Here is a 22788-nt window from a genome sequence, read left to right as displayed (position 1 = left end):
TAGAGTTGTAATATCTTTTTAAAATAATAAAGTTATCTTGTAAATTTCTTTTTTTCTTCTCTTCCCCACCCTAGAGATGGCTACCAATAGGCACACATAAGTATATATGTATGTAAAATTATTCTATATATCCATTTATCAGTTCTTTCTCTGGATGTGGATAGTATCATTCTTTATATATCCTTTATAGTTTATTTGGGTATTTATAAAAGTCAAATTCAGTTGGTCATTCTTAAAACAATATTGTTGTTACTATATACAATATTCTCTTGGTTCTGCTCATTTCCCTCTTATTTCATTATTATACTTCATTTTACCAGCCAGAATTCAATGGGAGATCCTTGCCTAGTAAATAGTCACATTGGTGGAAGACCTGAATCACAACAAAATGTGTTTCCCTAGACCTACATCTCACACTCCCATACCAAAATAAGGTCAAAATGGGTACGTGATTTGGGCATAAAGGGTGATAACCCTAAACAAATTAGGAGAGCAAAGGATAGTTTACCTATCAGATCTTTGGAGAAGGAAGGAATTTATGACCAAAGAAGAACTAGAGAACATTATAAAAGGCAAAATGGACTATGATTGCATTAAATTAAAAAGGTTTTGCACAAACAAAACCAACAGAAACAAACAAAATCAACAGAAACAAGATTAAAAGGAAAGTACAAAGCTGGAAAAAAAATTTATGATAAGTGTTTCAATAAAGACCTCATTTCTAAAATATATAAAGAACTGTATCAAATTTATAAGACTACAAGTCATTCCCTAATTGATAAATGGCCAAAGGATATGAACAACAATTTCCAGATGATGAAATTAAAGCCATCTATAGGCATTCGGAAAAAAATGCTCCAAATCACTATTGATTAGAGAAATGCAAATTAAAACAACTCTGAGGTACCACCTCACAACTCTCAGATTGCCTAAAATGAGAAGGAAAAGATAATGATAAATCTTGGAGGAGATGTGGGACAACTTTGACACTAATGCATTGCTGATGGAGCTGTGATCTGATCCAACCATTCTGGAGAGCAATTTGGAACTATGCCCAAAGGACTGTAAAACTATGCATACCATTTGACCAAGAAGTACTAGTACTGAGTCTGTATCCCAAGGAAATCATAAAGGAAAAGGACCCACATGTGGTAAAATGTTTGTAGCGGTTCTTTTTATGGTGGCAAAGAATTAGAAAATGAGTAGATGCCCATCAGTTGGGGAATGGCTGAATAAATTATGGTATATATTTCAGAAAGACCTGGAAAGATTAAAATGAACTGATACTGTGCGAAACAAGCAGAATCAGGAATACATTGTATATTGTACATTGTACATAGTAACAGCAAGATTGTGTGATGATTAACTATGAAAGACTTGGTTCTTCTCAGTAGTTCAGTGATCCAAGGCAGTCCCAATAAACTTTGGATAAAAACCATCATCTGCATTCAGACCAATTCCAATGGTCTTGTGATGAAGGGAGCTGTCTGCCCCTAGAGAGAGGACTGTGGGAACTGAGTGTGGACCACAACATAGTATTTTCACTCTTTTTATTGTTTACTTGTAATTTGCTTTCTTTCTCATTTTTTTTCTTTTTGATCTGATTCTTCTTGTGCAGCAAGATAATTGTGGAAATATGTATTGAAGAATTGTACATATTTAACCTATATTGGATTACTTGGCATTTAGGGGAGGGGTGGGGGAAGGAAGAAAAAATTCAGAACATAAGGTTTTGCATGGGTGAATGTTAAAAACTATGCTTATGTTTTGAAAATAAAAACCTTTAATAATAAAGTCATCAGCATCCAGAAAGAGAACTATGGAGATTGAATGTAAATCAATGCTATGTTCATTTTTTTTCTGGTTTTTTTTCTTCTGTTGTGCTTTTTCCCTTTTGTTCTGATTTTTCTCTCCCAATAAAGAAATGTGTATTTTAAAAGCTAATATACATGTATAGCTAGAAAAAATAAAGCAATTAAACAAATAGGGGAGACTAAATCAAATCAAATCAAAAGCATATGCTCCAACAAGTATAATATAACATAGAGTCACTAATAATTAGAGAGTTCCCAAGAGTGGATAGGTAGTGAGTTCCTTGTTACTTGAGATACTCAAGTATAGTTATTGGAACTTGATGAAACTACTGGTTGCTTCAGCACTAGATGGCAGTGGTGAGTCATAAATAGTCTGGGCTGTTGCATTTTCTTTGGGGCCCAGGGCTATTCACTCCTTCGAGGAGGGGCGGGGATTTCTGTCCTTTCAGTTGCCCAAAGGGAATGAAAAGGAGGGTTGGGGAAAGAGTCCCTTTTCCCCTGTGGCCAGGATTGAGAGCAGGTCCAGGCAAAGGGGGGACCCTTTCTCCCCACCACACACACACACCCCTGATCTCAGCCTGCCATTGCAGGGATGAGTTGGGGGCTAGAGAGTGGATGGCAAACACTGAAGGCCGGGGTTTATTTATGGCAGGAAGCTAAGCGTGTCTGAGATTCCCTTGGGGCCAGAGGGCAGGCGAAGGGGCTGGACCTCTGGGGGCTTAAGGGAGTCTCTGAGGTTACAGAGGCCACCTTTTCTGAGTGGGAGGGCATTTCCAGACCCCTCTCTTTACTGTCTCCGGCCTTTCTCTTTCCCCAGATCCTGAGATCATAGGATTTAGGCCTGGGAAGGGCCAGAGAAATAGCAGCAAACGCCCCTCTGATTTTACAGGAAAATGGTCACAGATCCAGTGTTAGGGTAAGGAGACAGACTGGGAAGCCAATGAAGGCAGAGGAAAACATCTTAATAAAAGCTAACGCTTCAATCACACTTTAAAGTTTCTTTAAAAATTTTTTTTTTAAATTGATATCTTTGGTTTTTGCATCACCTTCATTCTTAAAATAAATCTATTTCTTGACTTAAAATTTAAAAAAAATCTCTTCCTCCCCTATATAGAGACCCATCATTACATAATAAAGAAAAAGAGGGGGAAAGTTCAGCAAAACCAGCAAATCACTCCTGTCTGACAATATGTTACTGTTCAGTTGTTTAGTCGTGTTCGACTCTTTGGGAACCCTTTTGGGTTTTTTTTGGACAAAGACATCCTTTGCCATTTCCTTCTCCAACTCATTTTATAGATGGGGAAACTGAGGCAAATAGGGTTGAATGACTTGGGAACCCATTTGGGTGTTTTCTTGACAAAAATACTGTTTGCCATTTCCTTCTTCAATTCATTTTATAGATGAGAAAACTGAGGCAAACAGGGTTAATTGATTTGCCTAGGATCATCCATAGCTGGTGAATGTCTGAGATTGGATTTGAACTCAGTAAGATGAATTTTCCTGGTTCCAAGTCCAGTTTGCTATCCACTGTACCAGCCTCCTGCCCTGTCTGACAACATATTCCATATTTCAGTCCCTAAGTCCCCCTTATATCTTTTTTTTTATTTAATAGCCTTTTATTTATAGGATATATGCATGGGTAACTTTACAGCATTAACAATTGCCAAACCTCTTGTTCCAATTTTTTACCTCTTACCCCCCCACCCCCTCCCCTAGATGGCAGGATGACCAGTAGATGTTAAATATATTAAAATATAAATTAGATACACAATAAGTATACATGACCAAAACATTATTTTGCTGTACAAAAAGAATCAGACTCTGAATTATTGTACAATTAGCTTGTGAAGGAAATCAAAAATGCAGGTGTGCATAAATATAGGGATTGGGAATTCAATGTAATGGTTTTTAGTCATCTCCCAGAGTTCTTTTTCTGGGCATAGCTGGTTCAGTTCATTACTGCTCCATTAGAAATGATTTGGTTGATCTCGTTGCTGAGGATGGCCTGATCCATCAGAACTGGTCATCATCTAGTATTGTTGTTGAAGTATATAATGATCTCCTGGTCCTGCTCATTTCACTCAGCATCAGTTCATGTAAGTCTCTCCAGGCCTTTCTGAAATCATCCTGTTGGTCATTTCTTACAGAACAGTAATATTCCGTAATATTCATATACCACAATTTATTGAGCCATTCTCCAACTGATGGACATCCATTCAGTTTCCAGTTTTTAGCCACTACAAAAAGAGTCCTCCTTACATCTTAAGGACTTCAAAGCACTTTACTAAAAATAACCATAGGATTCAGAAAGCTTGACTTGTCGGTGGGTCCCATTGTTATAATTCATTTTAGCAGCCAGAATTCGGTAGAGATCCTTTCCTAGTAACTGGTCACATTGTTGGAAGTCCCAAGGAAACTGGGGCTCAGAGGAAAGGTGACTAACCTATCACCCAGTTGTTAAATGCAGAGCAAGATTGCAATCTGGATCCTGGTGCTGGGCCTTTGACCTTACATTGAGTTGCTAAGTTGTTTACAGCTGTTGTTATAGATATATCCGTATCTATATAACAATATACAGATCTACATAGATAAATATAACTATATATATATAAAACAATATATATTGTTGTAGACATTTCACAGATACATCCCAAAAGGTGTTTTGTAGGGGCTCAGTAAATTTTGAGTGAGTACAAGGAAACATGGCTGGTCAGCCGGGTTAAAATGAATTCTGAACCCCAGCCAGTGCTTCCTAAAACACCGAGCTGACAGTCACTGATTCACCTACTTAAGAAATTTCAGTACCTTAAGAAATGTCCCTGTTGCCTCTGGGATCAAATACCAGCTCCTGGGTCTGACATTTCAAGCCCTTGGTAGGCAGGAGTCTGGTTCCAGCCTATCTTTCCAGGCATATTTTCTTTGATGAAGTGATTTCTGGGGCAAAATGGCTAATTTACTGCTCCTGAAAAAATCCATGTTCCACCTCCAGCATCCATACTTTTGCACAGAATGTGTTCCATTTCTGGACACATATCCCTGCCTCTTAGGAGTTTCAAGGCTCAGCTCATCTTCTGCCTTCTGATCTCCTTAATAACCTGGGATCTCTCCCCCCCCCTCAAATTATCATTCATATGATCTTTGTTTACAAGTTATATACCATTTCCCTTCTCCCCCCTTGCCCCCAGAATGTAATCTCCCTAAGACCATTTTTGCCTGTGAATTCCCAGAATTTAGGACAGCGGCGATGTATCGTCAACACTATAGTAATCATAGTTTGCTGGGTTGGATGAGGTCTCCATGAGACCACTCCTTCCACAGCCAAGCCTGCAGAGAGACCTTCGGGAAGGCCGACCCAAAGGCGATTGAGCCGATGTTTCTTTGGCCCCCTGAAGCCCTGCTAGAGCCACAGGGGCTCCTCGCACGAGCGCAGGAGAGAAGTGGGGAGAAGCTGGGGTACGAAGGAGAGCAGAGAGCGTTTCAGGGAGCGGTTAGCAGGGTGACAGGTTTCGACATGATGCTCGAGACCAGGAGGCCCCGTGATCTCAGACAGGAGAGGAAGACAGATCATCTCAAGCCAATGACAGGGGAGGAGTTCATCAGGAAATGGTTGTAAGAGAATTTTTAATCTCTGGTTTGGGAGCAGCTGTCTGATGTCAGGCTGTCTGCATAGCTTCCCCACCATGCTGATGGTCTTCCAGTTGCTCGAGTCCAGGCTGGAAATATTAGGCTAATCTCCCCCTAGCAACCTCCCTTCCTCCCCCATCCCAGGGGACGAACAGGCCAAGGGCTGTTTCCCTGTTGTGAAGGTCAGAGGTCACTCCCTCCCCCCATCCCATGGCTCCATCACAAGTTCCCTGGAATGAAGATAGACCAGTTATGTCAGAGACAGCCCTCCTGGGGCCCAGGAGGACAAAAGCTATAACCTGGGTGATATTTCTCTCAAGCCCCTGACCACCCAGCCTCAGGGGCTTCTCTGTGGCCAGCTCTGAGCACCATGCACCTGGCCCCTCAATAGCACCCCCCCCCCAACACTTAGGTACAGATCAGGTGTCTTGTCAGGGGAGCCTGCGGTCAGGGACAGGTTAACTCACTGACTGACTCATAGGCAGAGTGATGTAGGAATCTCCTTAGAGCAGGAGATGTGGATTCCTGGCCGGTCTCAGCCCTTTCTGCCTGTGTGACTGAACAACTCAACTTCTCATCACTTCCAATGAAATCTATAAAGTCTATATCTATCTGTATTTTATAGATATAGATCTATAAAATGGGAATACTAGTAACCCTGCCCCGTGGGATTGCTGTGAGCTGATACGCAAATATCCTGATCTTAGGTAAATACATCTCTATGAAATTCACTCTAAGAAGCTCTGAGTGCTGTAGAAATGCCAGATGTTAAAAGATTCTATCACTAATCAATCAATGATATTAAAAGGAGCTAGAATCAGGCTTAACATAACTGGAGCCTAGGCTAGCAAGGGGACTGGGGTGATGAAGATCCCTCTGATCAGAGTCTTGGGTTGGTTTCTTCTTGGAGAAGAGGTTTTCCCAGGTTCTGATGGATTTCAGAAAACAATCAGAATTCTGGCTGCTAAGGCTGCTTCATCACTCCCTTCCCTGCCCCCTAATCTCCCCCCTCCTCAATCCGGCAAAAGCTCGGTGAATGGCCCCAGAACTGGCTGCAAGGACAAAGATCTCAGATTCAATACTGTTGTTATCTCTGCTAATGGAGGAGGGGAAGAGGGCTGATTGAAAATTGAAATCCAATGATAATCACCAAGTCATTACTGAGTCATTAGTTTCAACCACCTCTCTGCAAAACCTTTTTACCTCATTTCACTCTTCTTTCAACCCAGCTCCCCGAGTCTGGCCCCCAAATCAGGAAATTTCCTCCTTTTTCCAATTCATTTTCTATTACTTGCCTTCCCCTTTACCCTATGCTCCAGCCCAACTAGACTACCTTTGGGGCTTTTATTTGTTGGTGTTTGTCCAACTCTTTGTGACCTTGTTTGAGGTTTTTTGGGCAAAGATATTAAAGTGATTTGTTATTTCCTTCTCCAGTTCATTTACAGATGAAGAAATTGAGGCAAAAAAATGACATACCCAGCCACACCGATAGTGTCTGAGGCTGCATCTAAACTTGTCTTCTTGCCTCCACTGAGCCACCTAATTGCCCTCTATAACCTCTACTTTCCTATCTCGGGGCCTTTGCCCACACAGTGCCTGAAGTTCAATCTTCCTCCCTCCCCCAGTAGAAATTGAAGCCATCCTTTAAAAGACCCAACAGACACCCTACATCATTCAGGACAACTTCTCTCTGGTACCCTCAGCTGAAGATAATCTTTTAAAATTTTATTTCATAGCTTTTTATTTTTTTCAAATATATTCAAAGATGTTTTCAACACTCACCTTTGCAAAACCTTGTGTTCCAAATTTTTCTCCCTCCCTGCCTCCCTCTCCTAGACAGCAAGTAATCCAAAATAGCTTAACCTTGTGTAATTCTTCTAAACAGATCTCCATATTCGTCATGCTGAGCAAGAAAAATCAGAACAAAGGTGAGGGGGAAAAAACACAAAAAAGAAAAAACCAAGCAAGCAAGAACAAAAAGGTGAAAATACTGTGTTCTGATCCACATTCAGTCCCCATAGTTCTCTCTCTGGATGCCGACGGCTCTCTCCATCCCAAGTCTATTGGGATTGCCTTGAATCACCTCATTGTTGAAAAGAACCAAGTCGATCTCGATTGATCAGAAGAAGATGATCTTTTCTTCTTCACATTTTCCTTGGAAAGCTCTTCATCTAAATCCCCTCTCACCATCTGTTGTGTTTAGGTCCCTGTTAGATTGTGCCCTCCTTTCAAGCAGAGACCTTATCTAGGTTCCTTCTGTATCTCTCGGACAACCTTCAAAGGTCTTTTGTTGAGGTGGGGCACGGGGCATTCCCCCACTAATCCAGGTCACAGTCCCTCTGGGCTTTACTTTAAAGCAGCTGAGGAGAGCTGATAGTCACATGGCGGACCTGCTTTCTATCTGTATGACTTGGGGCCCAATGGCCCCATTCTCTCATTTCTAAAGAGGGGAGAATGCTTCTTGAAGGCTCCGACTTTTTGGATTCAGAATCATGCTTCTGCTGGTCTCTCATCCCCAGCACCCCAGGCCTTCTTGTCTTGGAGTATCTTCCCATCCTTCAACCTGCCCACAGAATATCCCTATGCCAGGTCTGTCCCCTTTGCCCATTGATGATCTTCTGGGGCAAATATTTTTTGGAGAGCCCTAGGCTTGTTGCTCTGCTTCTGACTTTAAGACCATGTCTCCTTGGGATACTTTTATCCACATCCCCTCCCCCCCCCCACTTAATTCCTTTTGGCAGACTGTCTTCCTCCATTTCTGTATTCTCTATATTCATTTCTCTATTCTCTTGTTTCTAAAAGGTAGATTGTTTCATTTTAGTCTCAGTATTTCCAGCATTTAGAAATGCCCAGTTTACAGTAAGCACTTAATAAATGCTTGTTTTCTTCCATCCCTCCGACGATTGTAAATGAGATTTCTTAAGCAACTATTCTGTGTACCAGACATTTTGCTGAGATCAACAGTCCCTGCCTTCAAGAAGCTTATATTCTAACATGGGAAACAGATGTGTTTGTGGACATGAGAATATAAGTATCTCTATCTAAAAGCGTAAATGTGTATATATGTAAGAAATGCACCAAGCAAGCCCAGGGTTACCTCAGAAGACAAGGGACCAGCAGCCTTGCAACCAGGAGAGATTCCATTGGGGCAGACTGAATTTGAGCCAAGTCTTAAAGGAGAGACAAATTTGTTTTCCAGGAACAGAAAAAGAACGAGCATCTATCCCAGGCAAACAGGATACAGAGATGCTTGGGGTCCTGTGCTAGGAGGTCAGGCTGCATTGTAGGGCTGAGTGGCTGTTGTCAGGAGACAGTCAAAGTGGGAAGGGGCCCGGTTGTAGATAAATGCCAAATGGCATTTTCAATTTGATCCCCAGGGAAATAGGGAGCCACTGGAGTTTACTGAGGAGGGGTGAGTAGAGAAAACATGGTCAATCTGTGTTTTCCAGGAGAATTACTGACTGCTCTGATGTATTGGAGTAGGCAGCTGAGGCAAGGAGGCCCCGAGGAGGCTATTACAAAAGTCCAAGCGAAAGGTGATGAGAATTAAGGGACACGGGAGGCAACTGAGTCCAATCTGAGGCTCAGATTTAGGGACTGCCCAGCTCATACAAAAGGCTGGTGTGTGAGGTAGGATTTAAGTTCAGGTCTCGCCCTTTGCTCTTGCATTTAGTGGGAGCAGCTTCCAGAACCCGGGGTTATCTGCGTGATACAATGAGGTATTATCCACTGCAATAAGGATCCCCAGGATGATTTATTGAATTTGGTTGTTACTGGGGACTCTCTGAATTTGACCTTTTCTTCCCTCCCTCCTTCCCTGTGACTTACCTGGTAACTTAACATCACCAGGAGCAAAATCCCCCCCTTCCCCCATTCCCAGTCATGCCCCAGATGGCAGCTCAACCTTCCCTGGAGCCAGGTCGGGGAGCTGGGATTTCGCTGCTTCTTCTCTGGGCTGAGGTTGGAAAGGGGAGCGGGGTGTCCTTGACGCCAGGCTCCCTGGGAAGCTGCCTTTGGGGGCTGGGAATAAATAGCGGTGTGACCTTGACTCCTCCGAAAGGGAAGTGCCTGGTGAGCCGCCCTTGTTCCAGTTCCCTGGCTGACCTAGGGTACCGGCACAATCCAGAAGGAACAGGAATCAGGAGACAGAGATGCTAGTTAACTGGAAACCAGGGAGCTGGTTTGTTATCCAGACTTTCCACGATTGTGTAACTTTGGACAGTGCATTTCTATTCTCTGGAATGCAATGTCCTCACCTGTAAAATAGGTGATCTTCAAGGGTTTGCCCAGCCCTGACCTCCTGGATTCCAGGAGTCCTCCTAGAGCTGACCTCTTGGGTTCTAAGGGCCCCCCAGCTCTGACATCCTGGGTTCTAAGGGCCCTCCCAGCTCTGACATTCAGTATTCTAAGGGCCCTCCCAGCTCTGACCTCCTGGGTTCCAAGGACCCTCCCAGCCCTGACCTCTCCTAGAACTGACCTCTTGGGTTCTAAAGGCCCTCCTAGATCTGATCACCTGTACTCTAAGGGCTTTTCTAGTTCTCACACTGTGTTTTAAGTTCCCTCCCAATTTCCCAACCCTTCAATTCCATTGCTTTCCCTCTTATTTCCACTCATTCCATATATAGTTTGCTTTGTAATTATTAATATGTTGTCTCTCCCACCACACTATAAGCTCCTTAAGGGCAAGGATTATTTTGGCTTTTTGTATCCGAAAGGTTTAGCACAGTGCCTGACAGATAGTCTGCACTCCAAATCTCATGTACTCAATTATATATATATATATATATATATATATATATATATATACACACACACACACAGAGATGCATATTTATATATATGGCTTTTGCATGTTGTCTCCCTCTCTCCATTTTAGTATGCTCCTTGAGGGCAGGGATTATGTATTTAGCTTTTTCCCTATCACTTAAAACAGTGACTAGCACATAGTAAGTAGCTAGTAAATAAATGCTCATTGCCTAAAGTCCCACCCAGCTATGTTCTGTGACTGCTCTAAGTACAAATTATTACAAGTGAAGGTGAGAGATGAAAAAGATCTATTAAGTTCCACTAGAAGCCCACACTAACTATTTTTCAGGGTTAGGGATCTCGTTCCAAGATTAGGGGTTAGGTTCTGTGATGGTACGTCTGCCTCAAGTATAATGGCTGGTCTCTGAGCTGAAGCCAGAGAAAAGGGCCTAAGAATTAGTTCTCCATCACCGGAGACCCTCAAGTGGAGAGTGGAAGAGATCTTGTCAGAGATCCCATTCTCTTGGACCCTTCCAGACCTGAGATTCTGCAAAAGAGAATATTCATCAACAACTTCTACTGGAAATAATAGTTCAATAACTTCTTTTGGGAAGGGGGGAGTGGAAGAATCGAGCCTTCTCTGTCCACCCACCTGGAAGACAAATGATAAAACCTCGGCGAGCCCAGACCCAAGCAGAAACCACAGGAGGCGGTTGAATTTTCTTTAAAAGTCAGAAGTGTGTTTTTTTTTTTTTGTCGTTGTTGTTTCATTTAATATCTCATCAGCTTTACAGGGTTACAACTGTCTTAAATATTTCTGAAGTTTAAATACAATCTGTATAATAATGTTATTATAAAATGTAAACTTTCAGTGTTTTTTATTTCATAATCACAAGATTTTTTTTTAATACCTGAATGTCCTGCAAAACTGAAATAGTTAAAGCCAGCCCCAGCAGGGCCAGAAGGCCCACAGAGCTGTGTCAGAGGTAGAATGTGGTTTTTGCCTTATTTTTTTTCTTTTACCTGAGTTCAGGCATGGTCTCCCCCACCCTGGTCACAGCCCAGGCTGGGGGATTCCATGCTGTCTAACAAACCCCAGAGGAAATGCTAGTCCACATGCCAAAAAAAAAAAAAAAAAAAAAAAAAGGAAAATTGAATGTAATATATTCTCCAGAAAAAGAAAATAAAAGAGAGGCGGGAGAGGTTGGAGGAAATTAGAAGACAGATGAAAAGATGACTGTACAAAATGGACAGTTCCTAAAACCTAACCCTGATCCCTCAGGCCCCTTTGCCCCAAACCCACCCCCCCGCCCCGCCCCAAAGGGTTAGCTGTAAAATAGCATCTTGTCATCCTAGTCTACCATAAGTACTTTGGCAGATCCTAAAAGCAGCAGGTTAAAACAAAAACCCAGCTAAAGCTCAGGACTTTTACAAACATCTTTCTGACCCTAAGCTCAGGGTAAGGTTTCCCAACCTGCCCCTGCCACTATGACTGCCAAAGATTTGCTTTGGAAATAAGCCCCTTCCCCATCCCCCAGCCAAGGGGACCGGCCCCCCAGTTTGCATAAAAGGGTGCTGACAGGCACCCCCAAAAGCCTCTTGCTTCCTGGGGTAGAAAGATGCCTGATTCTCCCCAGCTTTGTAGTCAGTGGGTAGGAAGTACGGGATTGGAAGAAGGGACTGTGGGTGGTCTCTGCTTGAGGGGTATGGAGGGAGAACAAGGAGCCAGTCTCGGATGCCGGGAAAAGGGCTGCTAGGGGAGTAGACCATGGGGAGATCCCAGAGGAATTAGTAGTGTCCCTTTGGAGGGCTGTGGTGTCTCAGAAGCGGACCTCCCTCCCTTGCTTCAGAGTTCATCCCCTTCTCTGCTACGTTTCAGATCTGGCCTGTCCAGCTCTCTTATCTACTGAGGGTCACTGTGGGGCAGCCATGGATCCCAGACCAGTAGCCAGAAGTGGTTCTGAGCAGTGAATGGCCCACTCTTCCCCTACCCCTGATAAAACAAGTGTCCCCTTCCCTCCTCAACCCTCCCTACAAAATACAAGTGGCTTTCTTGGGGAGGAGCGAAGCGGACGCCTCTGTGGTCCCCCACACTGTGTCGACACCCCGGACCACCAAAGCGACGAGGGTAACTCCCCGTATCTCCCTGCCTGAAGGTAACTCCCCGTGTCTCCCTGCCTCTCCCGGTACAATCATGGAGCTGAACAGCAGGTATAATTCCCCTGAGTAAGGATCCAGAGCCTGCCAAGAGCCTGGATCACACATAAAGACATTTTTACACAGAGGTTTCAGTACACACACACACACACACACACACACACGCACACACACACACACGCTCGCACATCCACTATATATAATATATATATAACTTTAATATAGATTTTCTTCTCCCAACCCACTTTCCCCCCTTCTATTGTTCTCTGTCCCCTTGAACAAGCAACACGCTAGGATGAAGAATGGGCAGATGGTTTGATTTGGAATGGAAAGGCTATAGAGCGAGCGGAGAAGGGGCCAGTGGGAAGGGGCAGCTCGGCACTGGGATTTCCTAGACAGTTAAGGCTCTCAGAAGCTTCTATCACTTCTCTGTCCCAGATGTGTAAGTATGGGAGGAGGAAAGCCTTGAGGGGCCAGGGCCAAAAAAACTTCACCGCTGAGTGTCCTGCCTTCTGCTGGTGAACTGCTCCACGCTTGGCTGGCAAGATGGATGGGCCCTGGCTGGCAGACAGGATCTGCCTCCAGGGCACATTCAAAGTCTTTAAAGATTGATAGGCACACACTCTACAGGCAGAGCCTTTGAGGGCCTGGGGTCTCCTCCAAGCCCTGATGAGGCACCTCTATCCCTTCCTAGAATAGCCAAGCTAAGGAAGATGCCTGGATGCGATGGGGAGGTCTGAGGGGCCCAGATCCTCAGTTCCTGCAGGTAACTTTTGATCTGGCTTAGGGAGGGCAGGCTGTGGAGGGGGATGAAGATGACTATTATTTTTTGGCATTAAATATCAGGAATGAGGTAGAAAGAAAATTTCAAAGCTTTCCCCCCAAAAGGGGCACCTGAGCCTGGACACTACTACCTAACAGGACCAACACAACTACAACTGTTTTTGGTACATGTGGAAGAGCAGCTAGCAAAAGAATAGGGAAAAGAGAGGAAATGTGTGGGAGGCAGGTGGGAGAGGGTTAGGCTTGAGGAAATCAGTTCCCTATGGAGTCTTGGGACCCCGAGGAAGCTTCTGAGGCAAGGATGGCTCGGCTAGGGGATGTTGCAAGTCAGATGAACTGTTCTTTTGGGCTGAGAAAATGGGAACTCCTAGGACAGAGGAGGGCAGACTGGTCCTGCGGCTCCCACCAGAAAGCCTGGTTGCCCAGACCAGGCTGATGCTGCTCCCCTCTGCATCCTCCCCTGAAGTCTGAGCAAGCCCTCTAGGTTTGCCGGCTAAGGGACTCAAGTGCATTTGGTCCCTTCACAGAGTAGGAAACAGCTTTCTAGACCAGCTAAGCCTTCATTCAGACAACTAAAATCAAAAAGATTCCTGTTTAGTATAAGGAAACTGACCTCATGCCTTCCTGCCTATTATGACCCATTCTGGGGTTCAGACACCTGAATTAACAAGTGAAAAATCTAGGTCCTGGGATGCTTCCTTGAAGCCAAAGGAATTCTCCTTCCACTTGTTTCTGAAGCCACCTTGGGAAATCGTGTTGCTGGGGGCTCTTTGGGACTCCAGGGAGTAGGGAGGCCCTGAGAAAAAGGCTAAAAGGAAAAGGAGAGGAAAGGAAGGAAGGAAGTGGAGGGGAAGAAAGATGGAAAGGAAGGAAGGAAGGAAGGAAGGAAGGAAGGAAGGAAGGAAGGAAGGAAGGAAGGAAGGAAGGGCATTGGAGGAGAAGAGAGGGAAGGAAGGAAGGAAGTGACAGGAAGAAGAAAGGAAAGAAGGGAGGGAAGGAAGGAAGAGAGAAGGAGTAGAAGAGAGAAGAGAGGGAAGGAAGGAAGGGAAGGCAGGAGGAAAGAAGAAAGGGAGGAGAGAGGAAAGGAGGGAGGAAGAGAAGAAGAGAGAGAAGAAGGGAGGGAAGGAAGAGAGAAGGGGAGCGGAGGAAAGGAGAGAGGGAAGGAAGGGAGGGAGGGCAGGAAAAAAGAAAAAAGGGAGGGAGAGAGGGAAGAAGGCAGAAAGGGAGGAAGGGAAAAAGGACGGTAGACAGGCAGGTTTAAAAAACACTTTCTAACCAGGTCTGAGGGAGAACAAGGGTTCTGAGGGAGAATTAGCAGGGGTGAGGAGGAAGTGGTTATAAGGTACCCCGGTTGGGGAGTTCATGACCCAGAGATTTATTATTTTTTGTAGAAGTTTTAAAAGGGATAAAAACCCCCAGTTGCTGTGATACCCCAATGTCTGTCACTAAAGTGCCTAGCCCAAGCCTAAGGGAGATGCAGAGAGTGAACCTCAGGGAGCAGAGAGGGGTATCAGCATTTTCTAGGCTTTCCCCCTTATCTATTCAGATATAGATTTTTTTTATCCCAACCCACTTTTCCCCATCTATAGTTCTTTCTCCCTTTCTGAAGGAGGACAAACATAGACTGATAGGTCAGACCTTTCCCCCATCTCACAGGCCCTGAGCAAACCACTGTCTCCCCCACCCCCAACCATGGGTAAAACTTAGCTCACTGGGCCCAATTATGGGCAGGAAGGCAGAGACCTGAGAAGGGCCCCCCCCAGGGACAAAGGTGGGGGGAGAAGGGAGCTGAGTCAGGGGGTGTCAACTGCTTAATTTCCCCTCTGGAGAAATCAAAATCAAGTGCAAGGAAAAACAGGATCTACCTGGGGTCTGGAAAGCTATTTTCTACCACAAAGCCTGTGAAAGGCTCCAGGGTCCCCTTTGGGGAGATCTTGCAGCAGGACTTGGGGGTTGGTGAGACTAGAGGGAAATGGGCTAGGACCCTGAAAAATAGGTTTTAAAGGTATCTGGGCCTGACAGAGGGAGAGCTCTTTGAGGGCAGGGAAGGTTTCTTGGTTTTTGTTCTCTCTTTTTTTTTTTTTTTTTTTTTGCATCCTTAGCCCGTAGCACATAGTAGGTGCTTAATGTTTATTGAATGACCTGAATGGTTTGAGGTACTGGAGGAGACTCTCCTTGGTTGCTCTTCGGCCTTCTTTTGATTGAGACTGAGCTAGCTAATCTGAAATCTTTTATGGGGAAGGGGGTGCCCTCACCTGCCCCAGTGACAGAGCTGTTCTCACTCTTGTGGCAGTGACTCCTGGAAGTCCCCCCTGCTCCCCAGCAGAGGCACCAGTTTATCCCCCTTTTCCTCATCTTTCAAGTGCTTTCCTTTCGGTAATGGGGTACTCTCTAATGGAAGCAGGGTGAAGGGCCCTCTGCTCCTCGCCCTGGCTGTGGGGCACGCATTCATTGTCAACGCAAGAGCAGCGGGCAGCTGGCTGGAGACCCAGCTGTTCCCGTGCTGAAGAAGGATGACGGATTGTGGAGAAAGAAGGCCCATGGGCAATGAGGGCCCACAGTCGGGGCAAAATGGCAAAAGGTATCTTGGGAAAGATGGCTCAGTCCTCAGATCCAGAAGACAGTCTCTAGGCAACTGACTCAACAAAAACTCAGCCCCCCTTTTGGGTTGGGTACAATGTCGAGCTCAGGCTCTGCCCACAGCCAGTGCCATTGTTCCTAGTCTTTCCAGCATGTGCCCATTCTTCTTCCTCCCAATCCTAGCCTAGAAATGAGTGGCTCCAGGGACCCTCTGAGTCCAACAAAAAGGGGTGACCTCTCTGCCCTATGCTATTCATGCAAGGAGAAAGATAGGAGGAAAGGACATGGGAAGGAGAAGGTTCGGTCCTTTTCTGGATTACTCTTTCCTTTAGAAGAGAAACTAAGATGGGTCCACTGAGATCCTCTTGCCCAATTTCTGGCCTGAGCTTAGCTGTACCCCTGTTTCTGCAAAGAGCAGGGGGAGGAAGAGAGGAGGGTATACTTAGTGGCAAAAACAGATTCCCTGCCTTACAAACTCCTTATCTCCCTAAAGGAAATAGGATCAAAAGACACCTTTCCCCAAAGGAACAGAGGGCAACGGGGTGATGTCTCCCTCTCTACCAGTGCCTGAAATTGTGCTACCTGCCTTCCTCTCTTGCCCCTCCCCACTCCAACAGAATCACAAGTCCCTCCCCACCCCCCCACCCCCCAATCCCAACTACAGCACCTGAGTTAATCATCTCTGGGAGAAGTCAGCCCCTGGAGACTCCAGGGTCACCAAGCATCCCCAGCTTGTGAACAGCAAAGCATCATAGGAAATTCACAAAAAAAATTAATCATAGTAAGGGGTAGGAAAGGGGAAAGGGATTAATAAAAAGGTTATTAAACATTTTTTTCTTTTTTTTTTCAAGTTCAGTTTCCCTGAACAAATACGAATATATATATATGTATTTTTTTCCTAAGTTTGATTTTTTCTTAGAGAATAAAATAGATTATTTACAAAAAAACCACCTCAAAACAAAAGCCAAAAACCTCTTAAAAACCCCCATATAGTTTGAGTGTAGTTATGTCTTTACAAAAACAATTCTTCTCTCCCCTTCCCTCCCTCCCCCTTCCCCACTCCCCCAAATCACCAACAAAGACTTCTCTGCTCTAGGCTCAGGGCTTACTGTGGAACCAAGGAGCTGGGTATGATGAACGTGGGATCGATGACAACAGAAATTATAAAAAGAGTGCAGGGTATGTGTGAGGTAAACAGTGTTGAATCTACAAAGCAACTGATTAAAAAACCTGAACCCCCACGGACCCAGCTTAGTCCCTTGGGGATTACGAAAAGTCTCTTTAGCTTCCCCTTTCCCTACTTTCCCCTTCTCTTTCTCTTGATGATTCATTTCTTGGAGGGTCCGAAACCTGGAGAAATTCAAGTGTTCCTTCTCTTTTCCCCTGGTTTTATTCAATTCTCTTTATAGATTTCCTGGTATGTGTGTATCTATCTTGGGGTGTCAGCTCTAGCTCCCTGTTTTGATCTCCCTTCCCCGGCGTATTATCCCCACCCCCCACTCCCCGTTCCTCCCTTGCTCACCCCTTCTTGGGGTCTCCCTTTCCCACCACCCCACCAGTCCAGGGGGCTCAGCAAGTGGGTGAGAAAGGGAGTGAGCGAGAGAGAGAGAGAGAGAGGAGGGGGGCAGGCTAAGCCCTCTTGGCAGCTTAAGGCAAAGAGTTATTCGAGGTAGAAGCTGGAGGGACAGACAGACCCGCTGCCCCAGCCTGAGAGCCGCTGCTGCCGCTGCTGCCTCCACTGCTGTTGCCGCTGCTGTTGCTGCCACCTCCGCTGCCAGGCCCTGTGCCCGGCCCTCCCCGGCTGCTGCTGCTGCTGCTGTTGCTGCTGCTGTTGTTGCTGCTGTTGTTGCTGCTGCTGCTGCCATTGCTGCCACCTTTGTTGTGAGTGGAGGCTGGAACAGTGGCTGCCGTGCCTGGAGGCTGAGCAAATAACACCCCTGGAAAGAGACAGAAAGGGCTGAGTTCGGCAAAGTCGGGGTCCAGGAGCTGCTCCCCAGAGCTCTAAGAGTCAGAGAGGACCGGGGGCTCCCTCCTTTTCCTGGGGACCCACAGGTAGCACTCCTCAAAAAGCTTGGACAGAAGGAAGACTGATTTCAATCCAGAAAACTTAGGTCTGGAATCTCACTTTGGCTATTTTCTCTAGATAATTCTTGGGCACTCTAGTTCCTCTGGGTGGACCTCCATTTCTTAAGCTGTAAAAAGAGGGGGTGGGATTACAGAAGCACATTATTTTGGAGTTAGAAGGAGCCTTAGAATGAATTCCCTAAGTCAGTAATATGATGTACAAAGCTAAGAACAAAACAAAACAACAATAGCCAAAAAAGAAAATGAGCTTGGCCAGCATTAGGAAAGGCAAAGTTTCTAGAAACAAGGAGGGGAAAGGTCTACCTTTCTCTGCCCTGGTGGACCATATCTGGAGTACCTTGGGTAATTTTAGAAGCCACAGTTCAGAAAGGACCCAGATCACCTGGAGAATGCTCAGAGTGAGAGCCATGAGGGGAGCTCATGGCCTGTAAAGACCAGCTGAAGGAACAAAGCTTGTTCAGGTTGGGGCAGAGGAGACTGAGCAGGAGCAAGACTGCTGTCTGAAAGACCGTCATGTGTTAAAGGGATTAGAACTCTGCAATTTGGTCCCACAAAGTAGAGTAAGGACAAGGAGCAGACATTGCCAGTGTGGACTTGCTGTCCAGAAAAGCTTCCTATGGGTCAGATAAAGCTATCCTGAGATGAAACGAATGGGTCTAATGCAGTAGGTTCCTCTTCAGAGATGGTCAAGCAAGACCTGGGTGTCCCCTTACTGAATATTCAGAGGCTCACAGATAGATCTAAAACTGGGAGGGTTTCCCTTATAAGGCCATCTAACCTACCTCCTTCACTTTACTAATAAGCAAACAGAAGTCTGGGCAGCTTGGTGCTGCCCTAATGCACAAAGCACGGGGCTGGACATCAGGAAGACATCTTCATAAGTTCAAATCCTGCCTCAGATTCTTACTAGCTGTATGGCCCTGGACAAGTTGCTTAAGTCTGTGTGTTTTAGTTTCCTCATCTGTAAAATGAACTGGAGAAAGAAATGGCAAAGCACTCCAGGATTGCTGCCAAGAATATCCCTAGAGTTAGACATGACTGAAATGACTGAACAAAGAGAAGTTGAAGCGTGGTGAAGTTAAGGGACAGGTCTAAAGTGACCTAGGTAGTAAGATGTGTCCATCTGTACGTTCTGTAAAGGGGATGGGGTTCAGGTGTGGCCTGGGTGAGACGGCTGCAGAGGCCCTTCCAGTCCTGAGATGTCTGCTTTAGGTTAAGTCCTAAATGGACTCTCTCTTATAACACAGGTAACGGGGGATCACTTGGCTGCTACGGAGACCTCCAAGGAAGGGGAACAAAGAACTGCAGCCAACTCTGAGAGAGAGGAGGGAATGAGAAGGGGGGCGGGGAGGGAGAGAGACAGAGACAGAGAAATATACAGAGAGACAAAGAGAGACAGAGAGAGACAGAAACAGAAAAACATAGAGAGAAAGACAGACAGATAGAGAACTCATTAGATGACCCTTTAGGGTTTGTGATCTGTGAGTCCATGAAAATGGTACTACCAGCCTTTGTGGTCAGCAATCCTTGGTTACCCCACTTTTCAAAGTAGCCAAAGGGTGCTGTTTGGAGCTCACAAAGTCAAGAGGCACTTGTGACCTGAGAAAACCTGAGGACATCTCTCTGGTGACCCCCTGCTGGCGCCCTATTTTCTGAGAATCCAGAATTGCTGGACATCTAATTCCCAATCTCAGTCCCAAAGGGACCATGGTCTTCTGTTTCTGCTCTGAAGGGGTCCTAGCACAGTCCTGGGAGCTAGCTGTGACACCAGGCTCAGGGCGGGGGGCCCCAAGCCAGTCTGGGACATACCTGTATACATGATACCGTTGATTTCCACGGACATGCTAATACTGTTGGTGCCATTGGTGCTGGCTAGGTTCATGGCTGAGTCTTGGCGATTCTCTGATGCTGGAGAGGCAGAAGCAGGGGAAGAAAACTGATGAGTATTAGTGGAGAGGGGAGGAGAGGAGGCAAAAGGACCTTCTGACGGGGGAGTGCCTGGTGGGGGGTCCCAGAATTTTTTCTCAGGTGGTGGAAGAAAGCTTCAGTGACCAAGACCAACACTGTCCCTGGCTGAGCTTTGGAAGCCTCCTCTGGAAAGGCAGGCCCACGTACTCCCCTTTGCCTCACCTTCCCACAGGTCCAAGTCAGGAGGCTTGGCTTTCCCAGCTGTAAAATGGGAATGATCTTATCTGCACTATACTTTTGTAAGCTTTGAGGGCCAACAGAATGCCAACACTTTATAAGAGTTAATTGTGACATAATAGGTATTAGAAGTCCCAGTTCTATTGTGAACTGTTAAGATTGGCCGAGTTGTCCCTTAGCATCCTCATCTATGAATGAATGGGTGGTATAGATAATCTCAGAGGTATTTTCTGCTCTATTTTTATATGTTCTAAGATCTCTGTCAGGTCTGATATTTAAAATTCTAAGGGATCTAAGCTCTGTCACCCTATGTTCTAAGATCTTTCAGTTTTGACATTTTCTGTTTTGAGGCTCCTTCCCCAGCTCTGACCTCTTGGGTTCTAAGGGCCCTCCCAGCTCTGACATCCTGGGCTCTAAGGGCCCTCCCAGCTCTGACCTCCTGGGTTCTAAGGGCCCTCCCAGCTCTGACCTCCTGGGTTCTAAGGGCCCTCCCAGCTCTGACCTCCTGGGCTCTAAGGGCTCTCCCAGCTCTGACCTCCTGGGTTCTAAAGCTTGACTGACTTCCTCAGCTCTGAAAGTTCTAAACCCCCGACGTAGCTACCTTGGCTATTGATCCGGATGCTCATGGGCAGCTGGGCACTCATGGCCAAGAGGTTTTGCTGCAGGGCTCGCTGCATCAGTCTCTGTTGCTCATCTGCCACCAGGACCATCTTCTTCTCTGGAGGCTCCCCAGACTCCAGCTTCTCCCGCAGCTGTTCCAGAGCAGCTGCCTGGGCCACCACGGCTGCCTGGGCTGCAGCTGCCTGCACAGCTGCCGCCTGGGCTGCCACCACAGAGTGGCCTGCCAGGGAGACGGGGAGACGGCTGGGCACCGTGATGGGAATGGAAGAATCCTCCTCTGGGCAGGACAAAAGTATGGCGTCACAGACCTCAGCATCTGGGGCCACCCTCCCACTCCACAAAGGACACTCCTCTGCAAACTCTCTGGTACGTGGTCGTCCCAGCATTTACTTGCATGTGCCAGGGGATGAGGAATTCACTCTCTCCCAAGGTAGCCCCTTTAGACCATCCTGCTAGGGAAGCTCTTCCCTGTGTTTAGCTGAAGTCGGCCCTTTTAGGCCATCTCCCCTGGCCCCCGCCATCCCTCCTGAAGCCTGAAGTCACTTAGCCCCTCCAGGGCTACCCATCCCCATCACATTTCTTCTCTGGGCCTGTTTGGGCCAGGAACACTGGGGCTCTAGGGGAGTCCATAATCCTACAATGAAATCCTTCCCATGGGCCAGACTTGAGTGCAACAATGCTCCTTCCTCCAGGAAGCCTTCTCTCCCTGAAGCTCCACCCCAAGATCTCTGCTTTGGTTGGGTCACGATCCAGATCCCTTTATCTTCCCACCAACTCTACACACACAGAACACAGCCTGACTGGACATCTACATCATTCGATAACTGACCGACCTTCCCTAGCCAACCCTCCGTTCCAAGTGGGGAAAGCACTCAATAACCAACACTGCCTGAGAAAGGCTCACAGAGGAAAACTGGAAGGACACTTAGCAGTCAACGAATCTGCTCATTTTACAGATGGGCATACTGAGGCCCAGGAAGATCGTGTGACTGTCTAAGGTCAGAAAGCAAAATATCTGAAGGAAGATTCAAACTCAGGTCTTTGGTGTTCTAATTTCCCCACCCAGGATCAAATATAAAGTTTTTTGTTTTACTTTTTTTTTTTTTGCTGAGGCAATTGGGATTAAGTGACTTGCCCAGGGTCACACAGCCAGAAGTGTTTAAGTTTCTGAGGCCAGATTTGAACTCAGGTCCTCCTGACTTCAGGGCTGGTATTCTGTCCACTGCGCCACCTCCTGCCTCTTTTGTTTTACTTTTAAAGCTCTTCCTAACCCAGTCCCTTTCTTATTTTTTCATTCTTTTTAGCCACCAACACTACGATCTAGCCAATCACCAGCCCGACACTCCAGGGTCCAGCGTACACTCACCTTTTTTGATCTTCTGGGTTGGGGCGATGGCTCCTCCGTTGCTATTGGCCGACAGTGCCAGGGGGGCCACCTGTAGCTTGGGTGAGGAGAGCATGCTGTGGGCTCCTCCTGGAGAGTAGGCAAAGAGGGAGCCCCCAAAGCCCTGTCGGCGGCCCTCCCGCCGGTTGCTGTCGATGGCTGCCTGTAACTCACTGGGATTGCTCAGCCCACGCTTCTCACATTCATAGGGATACAGGTATTTCATGTATCTGTCATGGGGATGGGGGGAAGAGAGAAGGAAACAACAAGGAACACAGTGATTTTGAGAATGGTGCTGTACAATGGAGTTAAATCTGACCCTGACCAGCTGAGAGGCCCAGAAAAAGTTTCTATATCTCAGTTTCCTCATCTATAGAATGGGGACAACCATATTCACATGACCCAACTTACAAAGTTGTTCTGAGGGAACTGCTTCAAGTGCTATAGAAATGAGTTTTATTGTTATTCTTTCTTTACCCCCTTCTTTCGATCTTTCCCATTTTGGAAGGAAGAAAGGGAAGAAATGCAGGGAAAAAAGGAAGGAGGGAAAAAGAAGGAAGAAAGAAGGAAAGGAAGGAGAAAAGAAAGAAAGGGAGGAAAGAAGGAGGGAAGGAAGGAAGAGGGCAGAAAGAAGGTAGGCAGGTTGATTTTATCATCTACCTGCTATGAGTCAGGTGTGGTACTTTATAAATATTATCTCATTTAATCCTCACAACAGCCCTGGAGAGGTTTTGTAGTGGGGGAAACTGAGGTTAACAAGTTAAGTCAGGGGTCCTCAAACTATAGCCCGTGGGCCAGATGTGGCAGCTGAGGACAATTATCCCCCTCACTCAGGGCTATGAAGTTTCT

The 22788-nt window shown here is 46.0% G+C and overlaps 1 protein-coding gene across 6 annotated transcripts in view; it reads right to left on the bottom strand.

Annotated features, from left to right (window-relative positions):
- Window positions 1–16624: 16624 nt before the first annotated feature.
- The window catches only part of ARID3A (AT-rich interaction domain 3A), a 74838-nt gene continuing 68674 nt past the window's right edge, over window positions 16625–22788 (bottom strand). For all 6 annotated transcript variants that reach the window (XM_031948014.1, XM_031948012.1, XM_031948008.1 and 3 more), the window contains exons 6-9: window positions 21922–22169; window positions 20536–20832; window positions 19599–19697; window positions 16625–17641 (exon numbers count right to left, since the gene is read on the bottom strand). In XM_031948014.1, coding sequence (XP_031803874.1) covers window positions 17352–17641; window positions 19599–19697; window positions 20536–20832; window positions 21922–22169 — 934 coding nt within the window. In that variant the 3' untranslated portion in view covers window positions 16625–17351. The remainder of the gene's footprint in view (window positions 17642–19598; window positions 19698–20535; window positions 20833–21921; window positions 22170–22788) is intronic.

Source organism: Sarcophilus harrisii, chromosome 1 (genome assembly GCF_902635505.1).
Source record: "Sarcophilus harrisii chromosome 1, mSarHar1.11, whole genome shotgun sequence".
NCBI lineage: Eukaryota > Metazoa > Chordata > Mammalia > Dasyuromorphia > Dasyuridae > Sarcophilus > Sarcophilus harrisii.
The sequence above is the reverse complement of the archived record's forward strand: the minus strand, read 5'-3'. Positions and strand labels throughout refer to the sequence as shown.